The sequence below is a fragment of the Heliangelus exortis genome, chromosome 3 (genome assembly GCF_036169615.1).
Source record: "Heliangelus exortis chromosome 3, bHelExo1.hap1, whole genome shotgun sequence".
Taxonomy (NCBI): Eukaryota; Metazoa; Chordata; class Aves; order Apodiformes; family Trochilidae; genus Heliangelus; species Heliangelus exortis.
The window spans coordinates 27,222,779-27,241,668 of record NC_092424.1 but is presented as its reverse complement, the minus strand read 5'-3'; the positions used below and the strand labels follow the sequence as shown (position 1 = coordinate 27,241,668).

General features: G+C 38.9%; 1 protein-coding gene across 2 annotated transcripts; it reads right to left on the bottom strand.

Annotated features, from left to right (window-relative positions):
- Positions 1-729: 729 nt before the first annotated feature.
- DNAH14 (dynein axonemal heavy chain 14) lies at positions 730-17,108 on the bottom strand. 2 transcript variants are annotated; one of them, XM_071739756.1, is made up of 9 exons: positions 16,774-17,108; positions 15,240-15,407; positions 13,530-13,642; positions 10,091-10,323; positions 6,982-7,122; positions 5,830-5,963; positions 4,508-4,669; positions 2,792-2,904; positions 730-859 (listed from the first exon to the last, which is right to left on the bottom strand). In XM_071739756.1, exons 2-9 carry the CDS (start codon positions 15,384-15,386, stop codon positions 784-786), a joined length of 1,119 nt encoding a protein of 372 aa, XP_071595857.1. In that variant the 5' UTR covers positions 15,387-15,407; positions 16,774-17,108; the 3' UTR covers positions 730-783. The 2 variants fall into 2 exon arrangements, with proteins under 2 accessions (XP_071595857.1, XP_071595858.1); XM_071739757.1 differs by lacking the exon at positions 4,508-4,669 and having other exon boundaries at positions 16,774-17,105.
- Between the last annotated feature and the right edge of the window lie 1,782 nt (positions 17,109-18,890).

Sequence of the window (18,890 nt, the reverse complement as noted above, 5' to 3'; positions counted from 1 at the left end):
ACCTTTCCTATATTGGTAGCTAAAATTAGAGAGACAAAGAACAAGTTTGTCTTTTGCACTTGTCTGCTCAAATGGAAGAAAAAGACCATCAAATTTTCCTAGTTCCTTACCCCTAGTTACAAGCGAAATATGCTCTCAGCACAAAGCTAATAATTTTCATAGAAACCCCAGAAAAAAGTGTTTTCCTAGCACAAAGGCTAATTAAAAACTGTAAGAATAATCTAACTACAGAAAACATTTCCATAAAAGGGGGGAAAATCTCTTGTGAATAACTAACAATGTCTTGTTCAGCATCAGATCTGCATAATACAAATATTATTTACATGCCAATAATGGACACCCATAAGGAGAACAGATGAAGCATAATGAGATTTTGTTTACTCACCTTAATGTACAGACTGAATTCCAGCTTCTCATTCAGCCTGGATTTGGTGTAATCACTCTCACTTTACAATATAATGCTCTATTTATTATTATTTTCATCCCATTCACAGCAAAAATCTCTAGCCATAAAGCAGAACCCCACTGTGCTTAGCACCAGACAGACATCAAATTGAAGCTCAGGTTTCTCCAAATAAAAATTCCGAATTCCTTCACAGCAAGATAAAAGTACCATAAAAAAAATTATTAGATTAATTTTTCCATGCTGTTATCAACAGGTAATGTGGCATTTGTATAATGTTCTTTGCTGATTTATAAAGTAACCAAGGAAAATAAGATACAAATTGCTGAAGTGCATAGCAGGAGATGAAGTATTCTTTATTTTGTTTTTGCTTGAATAACCTACATTAAAACTGACTCGGTCTTGTTCCTCTTGCTTCTTACATTGAATTTCCAGACCTGAAAGCATTTCTTCATTCTAGAAGCAACATAAATATTTATGGGTGTAAATTTAACAGACTCTCACACCCACTGTCACTACAGCTCATTAACAGCACTTAAGCTTTTTGGAGACAGATGCAGATCTATTATGGCCAATTTCCACTTTCTAAATCTGCTCCTAAGCGTTGCCCCCACACCTCTTCATCTGTGCACCTCTTCATTACAGTGGAATGTAACTAAAGCAGAGGCCTGTTGTACCCATAAAAGACAAAATTACACTAACCAAACATTAATATTAGCTTGTTTTAAACCCAAGCATAAGCATCCTTAATGTACCATAACTATATTAATATTTTTGTACCCAGTAAAAATAGTATTGCCAAGGCAAGTAATAAACTAGAAGGTTTAAGCTAACCATGCCTTATTTTAACTGCACCCAGCCCCAGTCCTGACTGATCGGGCTTGTTATGAACTTCTGGGAGCTTCCTGTGTAAACTGGACCTCGGGTGTTTCTTGTTGGGATGCAGGTTAAGCATGGGATAAATGTAATTTATCCCGTATTACCTTGGCAATAGGGTCCCAGAGCCCATACCTCTCTGATGGTCAGTTACTGACCACTGATATCACACAACCCCCATTGTTTGCTGAATAAACATTGCTTTTGCTTTAAGAAAATAAGCAGAAGCTAGCTAAGGAAACTCAAAGAAAGAAACAAACAAACAAAAAAAATGCAAGCTATAGCAGAAGGCACTTGCTGCAGCCTGGGAAAACATCCATTAAGTTTTTGCAACACCTAGATGAAAGGCAGAGGCCTAGTCTCTAAACAGTGTAAACACAATATGTTTATGAACCAGTAGGATCCTCAGTTTGGTTTGTCAAGGAGAAGAGGTGATGATATCCTCAGCCTCAGGAACCAAGGCATTTAAGAACATTGCCAGACCCACTGTATCATCTCTGAGGTACTGCATACTTACAGGCTGAGGTTGTGAAGGATTAACTGACTCTGGAATGATATGGACTGGTAGTGGATGTGAGCTAAGCATAAGCATAAAGTGCTTGGTTCAAGAATGTCAGCCTACTAAAGCTTTGTTTAAAAGTTTAAAACTGGCTGATCTGTCTTCTAAATATTCCCATCACAGCAATCTTTGATTTTTTAATTGACACATATACACACATATTTAGTAATAACAAACATGATCATAATTTTGAGGAGCAATATAATGAAATAAAATCATTCTTACTTTGGCTAATTTTTATATGTGGAATGTGGCACTGTCAAACATAAATTGTAATATGTGTGAACTTTGTGATGTCATCATGGTGATGACCGATGAGCGCACAAATCCAACATGAAACACAGGGTCAAAGTACCAAAATGGAATAACTTCCAGCAATAACCTCTAGGTAAAAGTGAAAAATAAACCATAAATATCTATCTCTCACTAAAATAGTAATAAAAGTAAAATATCGAGACAAATGTATATAGGATGCATTTTTAATATTAGGCTAAGTGTGACATTAAAATTCATATATCGTGTTTTTCTGATGTTTCCACGACAGCAAGCCACTAAATACTTTCCTCCATTTTACTCTACGTAGTTTGCTTGAATGCGTTCAGTACAAGGTGAGTGGCATTAGCTATTTCACACATTCTATATAATGTGAAGCAGAAACAATAGAAGAATTAACTTGCTTCCTAAAATTTAGTGCATAGAAAGATATAACTAGATAATATTCTTATTTTTCTAAGGTTAAGAAAATAAACAAGAAGAAATAAAAAAAAGAGAAAACAGAATTGTTACTTCCATTACTGATTTAGACAGATTAAAGATTTTGAGTACTGCAATTCTTGAAAATGCCTGTGCAGGAATTAGTACAGTATTAAGTTGGCATTTTATCATACAAATATATTGAAAATTAGTACTGTAATTGGTTAACTTCGGTTAACTAATTTTTTTTATTTCCTTACCTGAAATTGGAAAAAAACCTCAAATTGAGTAACCTATAAAACATCTGTCTTTCATGCAGCCATTGTGGCACAGGTGTTGCTTCCATTTCTCCTGATTTATGCCTTGCAGAAAACTAGGGGGAAAAAAATTAAGGAAAAATATAGAGCTCCTTTTCAAAAAGAATTTGACAAGAGTTACTGAATATTATCAAGGACAGAAGGCGTGAATACTGATGACATCAGTGGTGGCAAAGTTTCATTATTAACTGTAAATGAGCATAATTCCTTTTCAAATTATGACTTGGGTCTAACTGACAAGACTGCAGTGAAGTGTCATCTGGCAGATGTACTTTCGTTGAACTTTTTGTTATCTTTTTTAGCATCATAAGAGACAGAAGACTGGCTGCTGAGCACTAATTAATTGTTTTGAATGATTGTTCTTTGGTTTAGCCAGAGTAAGCAGTAGATCTTTTATTACAGATGTTTAAGAACAAATCACTTTCTATTTAAGTCAAGGCTGTACTTCAAATCGTGTACTACAGCAAGCATTCTGAAACAAACAAACAAGGTTGCAGCCTATTTTTCCTGCTTAGGTTCCCAGCATTTATTCTTTTATTTCAGTTTTGTTTCATAAAAGCCTAGTACCTCTACTGGAAAAAAATACATTTTCCCCATTTTAACAACAGTAATTTCATTACTTTGTAAGATATATCTGTACTTTTCTGACATTCAAATCCTGTATCTCATACACACAACAAAAAGTTTACCAACAATCCAGTTATGTAAATTATGGAATTATAATTTCTTACATGCAAATTTAGTGTCATACTAGTTCTAAAATTTACTGATGCTAAATTGGAAAAGAGCTTCAAAGTTGAGTTGTTGACAAAGACGTTTAAGAACTGATGAAACATCATGCAATGTGGTGCTCATATTCTTAAAAGGTATTTTTGTAGTGTTTCTTTTATGAGCATCAGTACTCCATGCTGCTGTCGAGATGGAGTAGCTGAACTGAATTTACATGGCAAGCAGATAAATGCACATATGAAGTATTCTCATTGATTTCAGCTAAGTTAGTGAGATGATCCAATGTACTGGCCATGACACAGCAGTGCAATGAAGAGGGTGGCCTAGAGCCAGTCAGCAGCCTTACATAGACTTACACCATTCATGAGATGTGATTTCAAGTGCAATAATAAACATTGGTCTTTAACTTTTTAAAGAAAGTGCTATGTAGACTAAACAGAGACTAATCAATAAGTCACAAAGAGTTTACCTATTTGCAATGCCAAGGGTAAAAGAAGGGGAAGAGCAAAGGTAAGTCATGAACATCACCAACTTCCATGCACAGCTACCAGCAGAGGGCATGCCCATGTCTGAGATAAGATAGAGGATGTGAGTGTGCTCCCTGCTGTGCATTACTCTGCTCAGAAATGCAGATAGTTAGCAGGTTAGTAAGGTGCTAAGTTGTGAATTACCCATCTTCTGACACAGGTAGTACACTGAGGTTCAGACTGCATACCATGATTCAAGACTTAATACATGCCCAAGCAAAAGGATGAGCTCTGTTCGTCTCAAAGCCCACAGAGGACTTGTCTTTGGGAGGGACCAGTAATCTCTTAAGCAAAGAAGGCGATTTAATTATGATAGGAATACAACATGGTAATAAATTAAATGCAAAATGTTCTTTCTGTGGAAATCACTGGGTTCATGTTGTTCTGTGTGCTATACTTCTACCTTAGACACGAATGAAGCTGTAACAGTCCAATACTCTTGGTTTTGCATCGCTGTATTCACAGAGACAACTTGTAAATCATACGGGTTGTAGGGAGCTTTAATGTTGTTCCTGTTTCGTGGAAGACAATATATATATTCCCCAGTATCTTCTAGCAATAGCTGCTGTCAAAAGAGATTATTTACATGTATATTTATAATTTATCTTTAATGATTACAAGTTCTATATATATTTCACTATGAGAAGAAAAATGAAGTGTACTCAAATGTTCAGATAAGAGGCTTGGTACCAACTTAATTCTATAGTAAGTTGTTCTGTTATTATTGCATAATTATTTTTCAGTTCCGCTAGCAGCTAGTTAACTATTAGAAGTTCTCGTTGAGAAAACAGTCTCATATAACCCTATTAATGCTACAACTTTTTAATCCAAGCCTGAAGAAATATTTTAGTAGTTAGGTATTTTTCCATCTATAAAAGCAGTGGCAAGCACTGCTAAGATTAAAAAACCTCCATAAGGCTCTTCAGTAACAAACACCTGTACAGTTAAAGATTGTAAATACCAGTGATACACAGTTCTTTTTAAAATATGTCATGGAGGAAACTACACTTTAGACAACTTCGTTAAACTTTTGCAGCTGTATCTGGAATAAAAAGTCCCAATGGACAGAATATAATGCAGATTTTGTTTTAGTTGTGCATCCAACATACTTCACAAAATTGTTCACATTGAAAGATGGTTTTAGGTTTTTTTCCTGTGTTGCCTATCATTTTTTTTGTTGTTCAGGAAAATCTGTGTATGCAGAATTACAGTTAAATCAGGTAATGTCTGTCATTGAAGGCACCAAACTAGTAAGAGAATACAAGTGGTGTATTTTTGGCTACATCAAGAGCAGACTGCCTGGTGCCACAGCAAATATTGGTCTCATCCTTGGTCTGTTTTGTCAGGACAGATTTACTCTCACTTTGACTTAGTGCTAAATAGCTCAGCTATGGGGAGGGATTGCTGAGTACTAAGTTTTAGTTTTGCACCCAGAGATGAAATAAATAGTTCTAGGCACCACTGTTCTTCTCCCGGAATAATTCTAGGTATGAACTCTGCTGTGGCAGTGTGTAATTTGGCTTCCAATTCTTCTTTTTAATAGAATTCCTATTAGTAGGAATTATAATAGTTTATTCCCTTTAAGCAGTTAGTTGATTTTAAGAATGGTTCTATCCTTTTTCAGAGGCAAAAGCTTTTAGGAAATAAGTATTTAACATTTATAACCAACATACTTTTTAGATGGTGTAATTGCACAGGATGTGGAGCAGGGAAAGTAAAAATTACCTCACGTGTGGACTTCTGAAATCTGGCCACTTCAGCCTCTCTAGGTAACCATTCACATGATGGTAATTTTGTCTGCCAGCCAAGTTTGCCTCGAAGCCTCACAATATGTATTATAACATCATCATCAATTGGTTCTAGTACATTGAGAAAAAAATAAATTTCCCCTTAGACATAAAATCTTTAAATTCATTACACAAGAAAGCCAGCCATTCATTCATGAAAACATGTCTTAGAAAGTCTCTATAAAATAAAATAAAAATAAATCAAAGTAATTTAAATTTCAAATTATTTTACACTGACCTTTCATGTAATTTACACAGAAAAATTCAAAATATTCAGCATAAAAAATATTATGGCCCAAAGACCTCTTCAGCTGCTAAAAAGACTGAAAGAATGAAAAAAAGATTCTGAAAGCAGAGCAAAATCTCAGCTAAAAAGATGTTGAAAATAAAAGAATAGCAGTAATATTTTTACTTCTTTCTACTATTTTTAAGAAATTTCTTTTTACATGGAAACATACTACTCCTTTAGAAATCAGACAAATCTAGTCCTGTATAGAAAAAGAAGACACCAGCTGAACAAGAGATTCTATAACATTGTGGATAATAATTTAAGAAGTCATGGAAAGCATTAAATTTTTTTTTTCTTGTGTATTTAATCCCTATTCCAATGTGCATAGAAAAAAGTTTGGGAAAAAAAAATTCAGATATCTGTGGTGGTATCACTCCCACAGCTTTCAGACTCAGTGACAGATATTTTTAAAGAGAAGTAATGTTAAAAATCTATTTTCCCCCAGTCTAATCTTGGACGATATGTAGGAAAACGTGATCAGTCTTTACAATTGTTCTAATTAAAAGAAAACTTACTGTAGATAACTGTAAAATATAAACAACATTAAAATAGGTATTTAAATACTGCCTGAAAGTAAATTCTACTAAATACTGTAAGGCTTAAAATTACAGCACTCCTTGCAGTTGTATCAGTTCTCCCCTACATGTGTACTTTTACTCTAAAGGCAGAAGAGGGATGAGGAAAGACAGTAGCAGTTGAGTATATATTCCATTACATTGCTGTAAATCTGAAGAAAATATACAGCCCGAACAGGTGTAACTAAGAGCATAGTTTTTCCCTCCAGTGCTACACCTTACGTACCTGTTTTATCGTAAGAATGAACTCTGATTCTTAAAGGCTTTTCAGAAGATCTTTCAGCTTCTGATTGCTTACAAGTATTATCACGGTAACTTGGCTCCAAGCCAGCTGTTTGCATTTCAATATTTGTAATGTTATCTGCAACTGACACATCAAAGGAAATTATTAGTCATTTAAAGCAGGTCGCTGTGCACAGTATTTTTCTAATTTCAGTTAACCTTCCAAAGAGCTTACATTTCTGCAAGGTCTGCTTCCCCATGTACCTTCTGATGGTTTTATTATTCGTATAGTTATGCTGATTTACACAGGATGCTGTTTCTTTTTGTAAACAGTACTTTAAAACTTGTATTCAGATCATCAGGTGACATCAGTTACTGTGGCGTGGTTGGGTAAGATGTAATATTTTTTTCCCATGTATACCATGTGATAAAAAGAAATATGTTTACTTTGACTTTTAATATTTTTTGGTCCTGTTTATTACTAGAGAACATTTTCTTCCATTGTGAAAGAGAGAAAGCCTGCATCCCAGAAGTCAGCACTGCACAGCAACAGCCAAAACATTGGTACTTTATCACCACTGTTCTAGCCACAAATATAAAGCCCAGCACCCTATGGACAACTTTGAAGAATGTTAACTACATCCCAGCCAGTAGACTGTATTACTGTTGCGTGGGATGAGTCTCGCCGTGGGAGTCAGTCGAGCTAGTGCTGGCTTGGATATATCAGGAGCTAACTTTGATCCGTCCGGTTCTGGAAATCTGCCCGGAAACCACACCTCCCGAACCCGGGCATGCGTGCCTGGGCCGGCCCCAGCTGGGCACAGGCGGGGGGGGGGCACCGTCTGGGCAGTTGCTGCCTACATTTCCCCCTTTTTTTTTTTTTTTTTTTTTTTTTTTTACGGGGGAAAAGATGACAAATACGCGAAGATCTTAGCTGCGTGGTGCCTCGTTGTTCAGAGCCGGTGGTACTGGTCTGCAGGGAGAGGTTGGTGAAGACGACGAAGCCGCAGAAGCTGAGGGTTAAAGGCATCATCTGCGAAGCCTGCAGGCTCCTGGAGGTGATCAACAGGATGATGGAGCTGGGCTTTTCCCAGCAGTGTATGGCAGGAGGACCAGAGACAAGGAGCAGGAGTAGAAACATAAAGAGCTTGGGGTTAAGGATTCCCTCGTACAGCCACTTTAGTTTAGGGGCTGCTTTTATCTTCGCAGCCTTCCGTGGGGCCGGGGGCGGCATCGGGGGTAGCTCTCCGCGGCAGCCGGGGGTGCTGCCAGCCGCGGTTTCCGCCCCATCATTTTCCGGTGTTTCGACTTCCTCCAGGGGTGGTGCCGACGGAGTTGCGCTCGGCGCTGTCCCGGGCTCCCCCCCCTCGGAGGGCGGCGCCGGCGGGGCTGCGCTCGGCACTGTCCCGGGCTCCCCCCCCTCGGGGTGCGGCACCGATGGAGCTACACTCGGCACTGTCCCGGGCTCCTCCCCTTCGAAGGGGGGTGCCAAGGGGGTTACTGTGGGCATTTCCTTCAGGGGAAATACCTCGGTTTTTCGTAATGGGGCCGCGGTGGTGGCCATTGCCACTTCTACTTCGGCTTTCAAGCAAGCTAATAGATTGCAAACGGTTCGCCAGGTGTTGTCCGCACCAATAATGTCGCCGTTGGCCTCCTTATAGTGGAGACTTGCCAGCAGGTTGTACGTCTCCCCCCACAGGTCCCAGGCCGTTTCGGGACTCGGGTAGCGGAGGTTTTCCTGCGTTTCCACCTGGGTTGTAATCTGATCGGCAACGGTGGTGCCGGTAGGCTTGCCCAGATAGGAGCCCATCGTCAGATTTACTGATAACGGTGTTGAAGAGAAGAAGAAGTTTCTCTTACCCGAATTTTTCGGGGTATCGGATGGTCTGTAGAGAAGGGTCACTTTCGGACAAAACGCTCGGGGAGACGGTTTAGACCGAAATTAATGCTCGCATTCTCCACCAGATGTTGCGTGGGATGAGTCTCGCCGTGGGAGTCAGTCGAGCTAGTGCTGGCTTGGATATATCAGGAGCTAACTTTGATCCGTCCGGTTCTGGAAATCTGCCCGGAAACCACACCTCCCGAACCCGGGCATGCGTGCCTGGGCCGGCCCCAGCTGGGCACAGGCGGGGGGGGGGCACCGTCTGGGCAGTTGCTGCCTACATATTACCTTACAGTTCAATGCCTTATTTAACAAGGCATGATTTCACAGTATTAATATTCTATGTGCTAAAGACTTATTGGACACAACTGTTCCAAAAATTATTTTTGCAAGTTTCACCAAAGGCAGAGTACAAAATCTATGGACTTAAATGAACTCCAGCTTGCAGACTTGTTTGAATTTTGACTCACTGAAGTTAGTTTGAAACAGAATTGTGATCAGAATGCCACCAAGGTTTTCTTTTCACCATACCTACAACTTTCACGAATTATGGTTTTGAATTTTAGAGAGATTATCTCACTCCATGCTTCAAAAAAACCCAGGCTGACTGGAGGGCAGTAGGAAAGACAATCATGTATTTAGTTCTTTTTAACATCTGGTGGGAAATGTATATTTAAGACCCATTCCACAGCGTTCTCACTTAAAGACGCTTTGAGTATATAAATCTGCACAGAAAAGAAGTATGGATAACTGTAACTTTTTAAAATCAGAATAAATTCATATTCATTGCACTTTGTGGTTGATATGCTGAGTTAAAGTCAGTGTAACATGTCCACTATTAAAATTTCTGTTTTTGTTTTTTTAAAAGTTATGAAGTTTTGGAGGACTCTTTTTGTGCATTTACTACCTACAAAAAAAGTTTTGTTCACACCCCCTGCAGTGTCCAGGGAAAGAATATTCCCGTATAAAGGCTTTGGAAAGAATGACAAGAGTGTTCATGATACAACTGCCCACTGCCAGTACTATATCTCACAAAATACTAGGAGCCCAGCAAGACTGCTATTTTCAGTAGAAAAACGGCAAATAAAAAATCAGACCATGCTTGAAGTAAAAACTGTAATGCTTGTGACTTATGGTATTCTTTGTTAGAAATGCAGTGGAGGACATTGTATATTTAGAAGTATTTGGAAAAGAGTTTTTACCATTACAAGGAAAGAAAGCTGTACTCCACCTTCTGCCATTGTGGGTACTTTACCATACTCAGGAGAAGGTGATGTGTGAAATCCACTCTGAAAGGCTTTGTAGGCAGAATCTGTGGAAAGCATCTTTTTCAGATTCTCATTCTTTGACGTGAAGGACTCTCTTTTTGTTACTCTCTTTTGTAACTTCACTGTCTCATGCTCTGACATACTAGTAGGCTGGCAAACAGATTCTTCTCTTCCCTCCTTATGCATTCTTGAGAGTCTAAAATTGAACAATATGCTCTATTAGGAAAAGACCCTGAAGATTCAATCATGTAGGCAAAACAAAACAGTCAACTAAAATACAACATACATAATGGTTTGCATTAAGGATTAAGATAGAGCTGCACCATGACACAGAGGCAAAGCTTTATTAATGATGAATAAAATAAACACTGAGGGTGGGGAAAAAAATAAAAATTACAGCCCTACTTCTTGTTTTCTGATGCTATTGTGTAAAGCCTGATAATTAGCCTCAAATGAGAGAGAGCTTCGTGATTAAACAACATTCAAACTCAGAGAAACACAATTAAGAAAATACTACTTAAAAAAATCAATGGTTTTTTTTTTCTCATTATTAGTAATCTAACAGCACAGTGTCTACCATGAAAGCAGAAAGAAGGTGATAAGTTGAAATTTCAAAATTAAATCCTTTCCCAGAGAAAACATAAGAATACTGTACTGCAGGATTTGTTACTTTTTATCTTAAAGTTCAGTCTTAGATTTATAGAATAATATGGAAATCTCTTAGATAAGTTAAAAATGTGCGGAAAAGTAGTTCGTGGTTAATCTAGAGAGCTCTGAAAAATATGTGTACAATATTAGCCTGTATGAAATAAGGAATATAATGTTCAACAGTTAAAATACAAAAGAAGAATACAGGACAAAAAGCAACCACTTCTTGCACATCTTGCAGTCAACTTATCCTCTGCATACACTGAAGTGTACAGTTTAGGTAAACGTTTTATTTTTATATATTCCCACTAATCATAGAATAATAAGAATGATTAGGATTTAAAGGGACCTTACAGATCATCAAAATCCAACCCGCCTGCATGGGCAGGGACACCTCCCACTAGACCAGGTTGCAAAAGGCCTCCATCCAGCCTGGCCTTCAACACTTTCAGGGAGGGGGCATCAACAACCTCCCTAGGCAACCTGTTCCAGTATCTTACTGCCCTCATGGTGAAGAATTTTTTTTCCTAAAATCTAACCTAAATGTATCCTCTTTCAGTTTGAAACCATTACCCCTTGTCCTATCACTACTCTCTCTGGTGAAAAGCCCCACCCCAACTTTCCTGTAGGCCCCTTCATGGACTGGAAGGCTGCTATAAGGTCTTCCCAGAGGCCTCTCTTCCCCAGGCTGAGTAGCCCCAACTCTCTCTGCCTGTCTTTGCAGCAGAGCTGCTCCAGCCCTCAGATCATCTCTGTGGCCCTTCTCTGGACCCTCTCCAACAGGTCTGTATCTTTCCTGTGCTGGGGGCTCCAAAGCTGTACACAGCATTCCAGGTGCAGTCTCGCAAGAGCAGAGCAGAGGGGCAGCATCACCTCCATCTCCCTGCTGGCCAGGAGACTTCTTTTGATGCCCCCCAGGATGTGGTTGGCTTTCTGAGCTGTGAGCACACAGCAGTGGCTCATGTTGAGCTTCTTGTCCACAAGCACCCCAAGTCCTTTTCCTCAGGACTGCTCTGCATCCATTCCTCCCCCTAGTCTGTATTTGTGCCTGGGGTTGTGCCAAGTCACCCGTTGCAGGACCTTGCACTTGGTCTTGCTGAACTTCATGAGGCTGGCATGGGCCCACCTCTCCTATCTGTCAAGGTCCCTCTGGATGACATCCCTTCCCCTTAAGGTGTCAACCACACCATCCAGTTTGGTATCATCAGCAAACTTGCTAGGATACACTCTATCCCACTGTTCATGTCTCCAACAAAGATGTTAAACAGCACTGGTCCCAGTACTGACCCCTGGAACACCACTTGTCACTTGGACACTGAACCATTGACCACAACTCTCTGGGTGCAGCCATCCACCAAGTGGTTCATCTTTCAAATCCATGTCTTGTCAAATTGGAGATCAGGATGTCATGGGGGATGGTGTCAAATGCCTTGCACAAGTCTAGGTAGATGACATCAGTTGCTCTGCCCCTACCCACCATCTCTGCAACCTTGTCATAGAAGGCCACCAAATTGGTCAGGCATGATTTTCCCTTAGTGAAGTCATCAATTTGTCACCAATCACCTCCTTGTTTTCTATTTGCCCCAGCAGATTTTCCAGGAGGATCTGTTCCATGATCTTGCTGGGCACAGAGGTTAGACTGACAGGTCTGTAGTTCCCCAGGACTTCCTTTTTGCCCTTTTTAAAATTAAGCGCTATGTTACTTTTTTCCAATCAGTGGAAACCTCACCAGACCACCATGACCTCTCAAATATGATGGACCAAGGCTTCATCCGCCAGCTCCCTCAGGACCTGTGGGTGGACCCCATTAGGTCCCCCAGGCTTGTGCAGCTTCAGGTTCTTTAGACAGTCATGAACATGTTCTTTTCTTACAGTCTACATAAGAGTCTATGAACGGACACTTGATCCTCCTTAATTCCAAGGCACAGGGATATTTCTGGGCCTAGGAGATACTATAGGACCCTTTTTTCAGTCTCACAGTTAGAGCAGAGAAGACTTCCTTAAGAGACTTTTCAGAAAAAATCTAAAACTGGAATGGAGAACTATGCTGTACTGAATTGGATGGTACAACCAGTGCAGGTAGTTCTGTGCTATGAGGAAATTTACTTTCTGAAAAGAGATGTGTGAGAGCGAACCAGTGAAACCTCAGGTCACAAATAGCAGCCCCAAATCAGATTCCTCTGTTCAATGAAGAATGATAAAGTGCTGGCTTCCATGGTCTCCCTAATTAGTCCCTACTCCTGCTAATGTTAGAGACAGAATCCTGGGATTCACTGATCCTACTACAGCAATTTTTCTGCACCCTAAATTCTTGGCAAGTATGCATCATCCCTTCACTTTATCATGCCTCTTCAAAGGTTATGCAGTACTTAAGGGCAATACAAAGACTCCTCTAGTTTTACTTCAAGACAATAAACAATTAACTCAGTCATAGTATTCCATCATTAAATTTGAAAAATACTAACACTTGTCTTCTTTTATACAGATGAAAGCAACATGGAACACAGGAATACATTTGCACAGGTTAGACCATATTCCATTTGTAATGACTTCACTTCTCCATATTTTTTGTGGCATAAGTGAGATCAGACTCTATTGCAATAGCTGAAATTTATACAGTTTATGTTGGAGCATCAATCCAGGCTTCACAGAGTTCACAGAGAAGCAGTCAAATAATTCAGTAGAAGACATCCATTGCTATTCCAAATTTTAGGTAGCAGAGAACAAAAAGTTATCATAAAGAAATATAATTACTCATACACATTTCCAAAGCCATGGACTTCCTCTTTTATTGCAGCTTTGTGTTTCTTTTCTCTGCTTCCTCTGTAAACTGCTGTGCGAAGAATAGGGCATTGCTTCTGGGATGACTAGGTACAAAAGGTAGAGAAATACATTAATTTCAATAACTATTGAGTGAATGGTCACATAATCTAACAAAAATCAAAGAAGATAAATATTTTATAGCTATGGAAAATATTTTGAACCAACGGATATCTTAAATGAGCTTTTGTTACAGGTTTTTTAACAGTTAATATACAGAGCATTTTATGTCCATGAAAATTTACTTATAAAAAGAATCTTGAAAAACATTAAAAAATAATGGTGGTCAGGGCACTAAAATTAATGCCAAGTATTTTCATACTACAAAATTGCTTTCTCCTGTTTCCATTAACCTACACTAAAAGGAATTCCAAATTTAAAACAAAAAATCCTTCTTTTTCAGGACGCTTGAGCCAAATACTAACTAAATTAAAACCCATTAATTAATTTTGTAAATAAGATTATGTGGATTTATAGAGGGAGTAATGGATTCACATATGTGAAATGTAGGGGTCTGATTTTGGTTACTCAAATTAGGATCATAAAACAGGACTTTGCTACCTTGTATGAATGATGAGAATAAACAGTTTACAGAATATTGTGTCTCTGAGTCATATTTCAGAACTAGAGTTTACTGCTATGAGAAGGTAGTTTCAGTGATGAAGGGTAACTCTTGTTGTAGCACATGTGGTAAGAGCAAATTGACAGTGAAGATCTCCATTTTATTCTGGAGACACAGAGGGTAGAGGGTTTAAACAAATTAAGGAGATTGCTCCGACAGTGGCAGGACTGTAGTTGGGTTTTAAGCAAAACCACTTTTTTTTCCAAATTCCTATATTTTAATTGTTACTTGATATCAATCACTTCCTCCAAGAAAATGTCTCACAATAAAAGGCAGCCTCTCAGTTTTCCCTTACCAGGTTTCTAGGAGGAAAACTCCCTCCCATGTCTGCACAGGCATTGAACATGGCATCCACATGCATTCATGTAATATTTTCCCAGGCAGAAGCCAGATTAAAAAATACATAATTTCATAGATTCTGTTTGTAAAAATACTGTAAATCTAGGATTATCCTATGTATACCAAGGTTGTCCATACCAAGGATGCCTGCCTATGCGTTGGGTTAACATCACTTTTTTCACTCTTACAAAACATCTCACTATCCCCAGTACTGCCTTGGCAAACATAAGTTGTGCAAACATTACTTTAGTATTAACACTGTTGCTAACTCCCAGAGGGTCTCTGCAAGCCCCTATATTCTACAACATGTCTGTTTACATTCCTTTTTTGGACTGCTTTGCAGGCACCATGAGCAGCTCAGTGAGAGCTGCCTGTACCCAGGCTCAAGCTGGGACTGCAGCTGCAAAGTGCTGACTTGGACATATGGAGCGTACAAGGTAACCATGATCCAGGATTACTAGCAACTTCTCTGGATTTCTAAAGATCTAATCTGGGGCTTTGGGACATCCAGATTTAGAGGGGATTCAGGAATGTACATACTTCTGTATTGAAATATTTTCAAGACCCTACTAATAGTTAACTTGAAGCCAGACGTTTAGTATAATGGAACTATAGCTAGGAGGATATTAATTGCAATTGAAATTTTAATTTATAGCCTAATTTAAAAACATGCACATTCTCACTGTTTCACTGTTGCTTTTTTCACTGCTGGCATCTAGTTCACAAACTGTGTATTTGCCTTTTGCCATAAGCAATGCCTCTGTCTTCTCTGCTTCAAACCGGAGCCGAGACACTAATTTTTCTTTCAGCATTTTGTTTCTTTCATCCATCTGGGGTAGGTGTTAAACATCCTGTCAGGAAGAAGACATCTACTGAAGTAAATCTGCAGCAACGATGGTCTCCCCACTGTGCTGCCAGAGTGAGCTGTACACTTGAGAAGATATGCATGTCTTTTTCTGTTTGGATAGTTGCCTCTGTAGAGTTGGAACTGAAAGTTCACACGGTTGACAAATAAAAAACCACTTAATTGTACACCACATAGCAAAATAAACATTCATTTGCTTTGAAAAATGACTAGTGTATAACTATAAATGCACTGTAATAATAATTATTTAGATAAAAGAAGAATGTGCATTTTTACAAGGATGTATACAAGAAAGAAAAAGAATTTCTGAATTTTTTAAGAGTCATAAGTATATATGGTTGGTTTAAAAGACACTTTGCGGGTTTTTTAAAATCCTGAATCCAGCCAAAAATAGTAACCTAAAAAGTGCTGCTAACAAAAAGACCATTGTACTTTCTAACCAGGAAGATATTAACACAGAGTTAAAAAAGTATTCAAACCAGGACAAAGCAGTGTTCTTCATTCCTGACCTGCAAGTCTCGCTCAGAAATCCCAATCTTAGTTTCCCAATTAGGTCTGCCTTCCCTGTTCCCTCATATCCTTCAGAATGACATCATCATCAAAGACCAGACATGACAACACGTAGGGTGGTAAAACTATTAAAAGTATTATAAACTCCGACTGGTATCTCTATTTCCAGAGGGTGATTTGCAACAGTTAATTATGAACTGCAAAAATGTATGTATAAAATTAAGTTCAGAACAAAAAAGATCACTGCAGAACAACAGCTTCAAAACTAGGGGAAGGATCTGGCTCAGCGTAGGCTCTAGCTAAGTGCAAAAGCCAGCCTCTTCTCTGTTCACAACTTGTAAATGCTGCTTTGTGCTGACATCTCTTTACAAGTGTTAAGGAAAAGCAGTTGCCTCTTTCCACTGATGTGGCCTTTGTGATAGACAAGAGACAGCTACACAGCAGGAGAAAGTAGTCTTACAAGACATGAAGTTCCTTCATCATCTTCATTTTATATGTGACTAGCCTACATTCCATATCTCCCAGAATTAAACATTCTCATTTCCCACAAAGAAAGTGACTGATGTCCAAATGGTTGCGGTCTAGAAAAAGATGCTTTATTTGCATCAAGGTATAAATCTTAGGAACTATGTAGGCCAAATGCTTAAATTCAAGAAGCACCACTGAAGTTATGTTGCATATTGCATTTTCAGTTATTTAAAGAGTACATAGAAATATGAATTCCAGTTGCAGTGTTAGTTGCTACTGTGTATTATAAAGACAAAGTATAACATAGATAAAACAGAAAGAGGTGAAGGTCTTGACTTGCTTCACATTCAAATGACAAGATACTTAATAATTACCTACAGTGCCTTTTGTCTGGGATTTTGACACTTAGTATAACAAGTCAATGAGGAAGGTATGGTCATTCCAGTGGGAGTTAAGGCAACTCAACAGCAGAACATAATTTTACGATGCTGCAAGCATAGCTGATCCCTTGAACTCCGTTTTTTTCTGTTTCTCTATGATCACCACATAGCCTTGTGCTTCAGGGCTCAGGTCACTCAGTTGATCTTAAAATTAAGAAGTGAAAGAAAGGAGGACTTGCCTTATGCCATCAGCTGCAATATCTTCTGAAATCACAGAATTTTCTTTAGATTAGGTGTATCCATGGTGGCAGCAGGTCATAGAATCATAGAATTGTAGAACCACAGAATGGTTTTGGTTGGAAGGGACCTTAAAGATCATCTAGTTCCAATCCTCCTGCCATGGGCAGGGACACCTCCCACTAGGCCAAGTTGCTCAAAGCCCCATCCAACCTGGCCTTTAACACTTTCATGGAGGGGGCAGCCACAACATCTCTGGGCAACCTTTTCCAGCATCTCACCACCCTCATACTAAAGAATTTCTTCCTAATATCTGATTTAAATAATCTAAATCTACCTTCTTCCAGTTTGAAAACATCCCCTCTCATCCTGTCACTACACACCCTTGTAAAAAGTCTCTCCCTAGCTGTACTGTAGCACCTTCAGGTACTGGAAAGCTACTGTAAATTCTCCCCAGAGCCTTCTCTTCTTCAGGCTGAACAACCCTGACTGTCTCAGGTTGTCATCATAGGAGAGGTGTGCCATCCCTCTGAAGTGCAAGGTGGTAAAGTATGAACATAATCTTAAATTTCATCATGTGCTGAATCCTGCTCTAATATTACCGTGGAAGTTTAGTCTATTTCTGAAAATTTGGTAAAGTTACTTTTTTGACAACATGAAAGCATCCTCTGTTGAAGTGGCTTTTTACCCCTTCTTCTAGTGTTACTCTATAAACTAAATTTTTAACAGTCTAAACCAGTTTCAGCAGGGAAGTGCTGTGAGAATTAGTTACTGAGGTACCTGCAAGCAAATTGTGACAGTAATCATCTCACAGCACTCCTGCTAGATCTGGGACATCCAGTCATACCCCAAGAATGCAAACTGCTACCATTTCCTCACCATTCATCACTCAAGGAGCAGTTTATATTCCCACAATCCATACACTTTAGAACGTCACCCACATGTTCTGCAATCTATTTAATGCGGAACAGATGGTTCAAATCAATGCAACAATTAACTGTGCACCAAAACCAGTTAGGGCAGTCCACAGACAAAGTTAGCTCAACTGTGGAAGTGGCAAGCTCCACATGAGTAGTAATAAATCCTTTTCTGTAACAGCTAGGTCCAAAAGGACAGTGATCATGCCTTGTGGTGGCATATATACTAATAATGCTATACAGACAAAATATCTTTTGATGACAAAGCAGCTGTGCTAGCACTGGCCATCTAGAAGTAAGCAGTATCTCTAAGAGCAGTATCTCAGCTCTTCTAAGAACCTGTTGTTATGGGTCCCGATAGACGCCCTTCCAGCAACATCCCCAGGCTCCTCCTTTAAAAGATGGAGAGGTAACATCACTGAGGAAAACAGAGGGGATGGATGACTATGACCCACTACCTTCACTAACTTTTAGAGAGAAGGAAGATAGCAGAGCTAAAAAAGAAGGCAAACTGAAGACTGAAGACCCCATTCCTTTTTCTTTAACAGGAACGAAATTTAAAAATACCTTTTGTTCTGGCACAAGGATCAGAATTTATCAGTCAAAGCATAAAAAAACCTAAATATTTTAAGGACTCAGCTGACCAAACAATTCAAGAACCTGAAATTCAGCCAATGGTGTACTGAAATACTTGTTCAACTGCCAGCAAAAATGTTGAGAAACTAGTAAAATGCAAATCTACTTGAAAAACGTTTTTAAGGTCTCTACTTGTATTGTAAATATTGCTGTATCTATGTCAAAATTTAAGCTTAAGAGTAAGTCAAACATACATGCTTGGTGCTTTCATGAAGGAGGACAGGATATCCAAGACATAGCAATGTTATCTTCCCCCTAGCTTCTGAGAGCTGATCTATGATATATTTTCAAGAATCCACAAACATTTCTTGACTGCTTGGC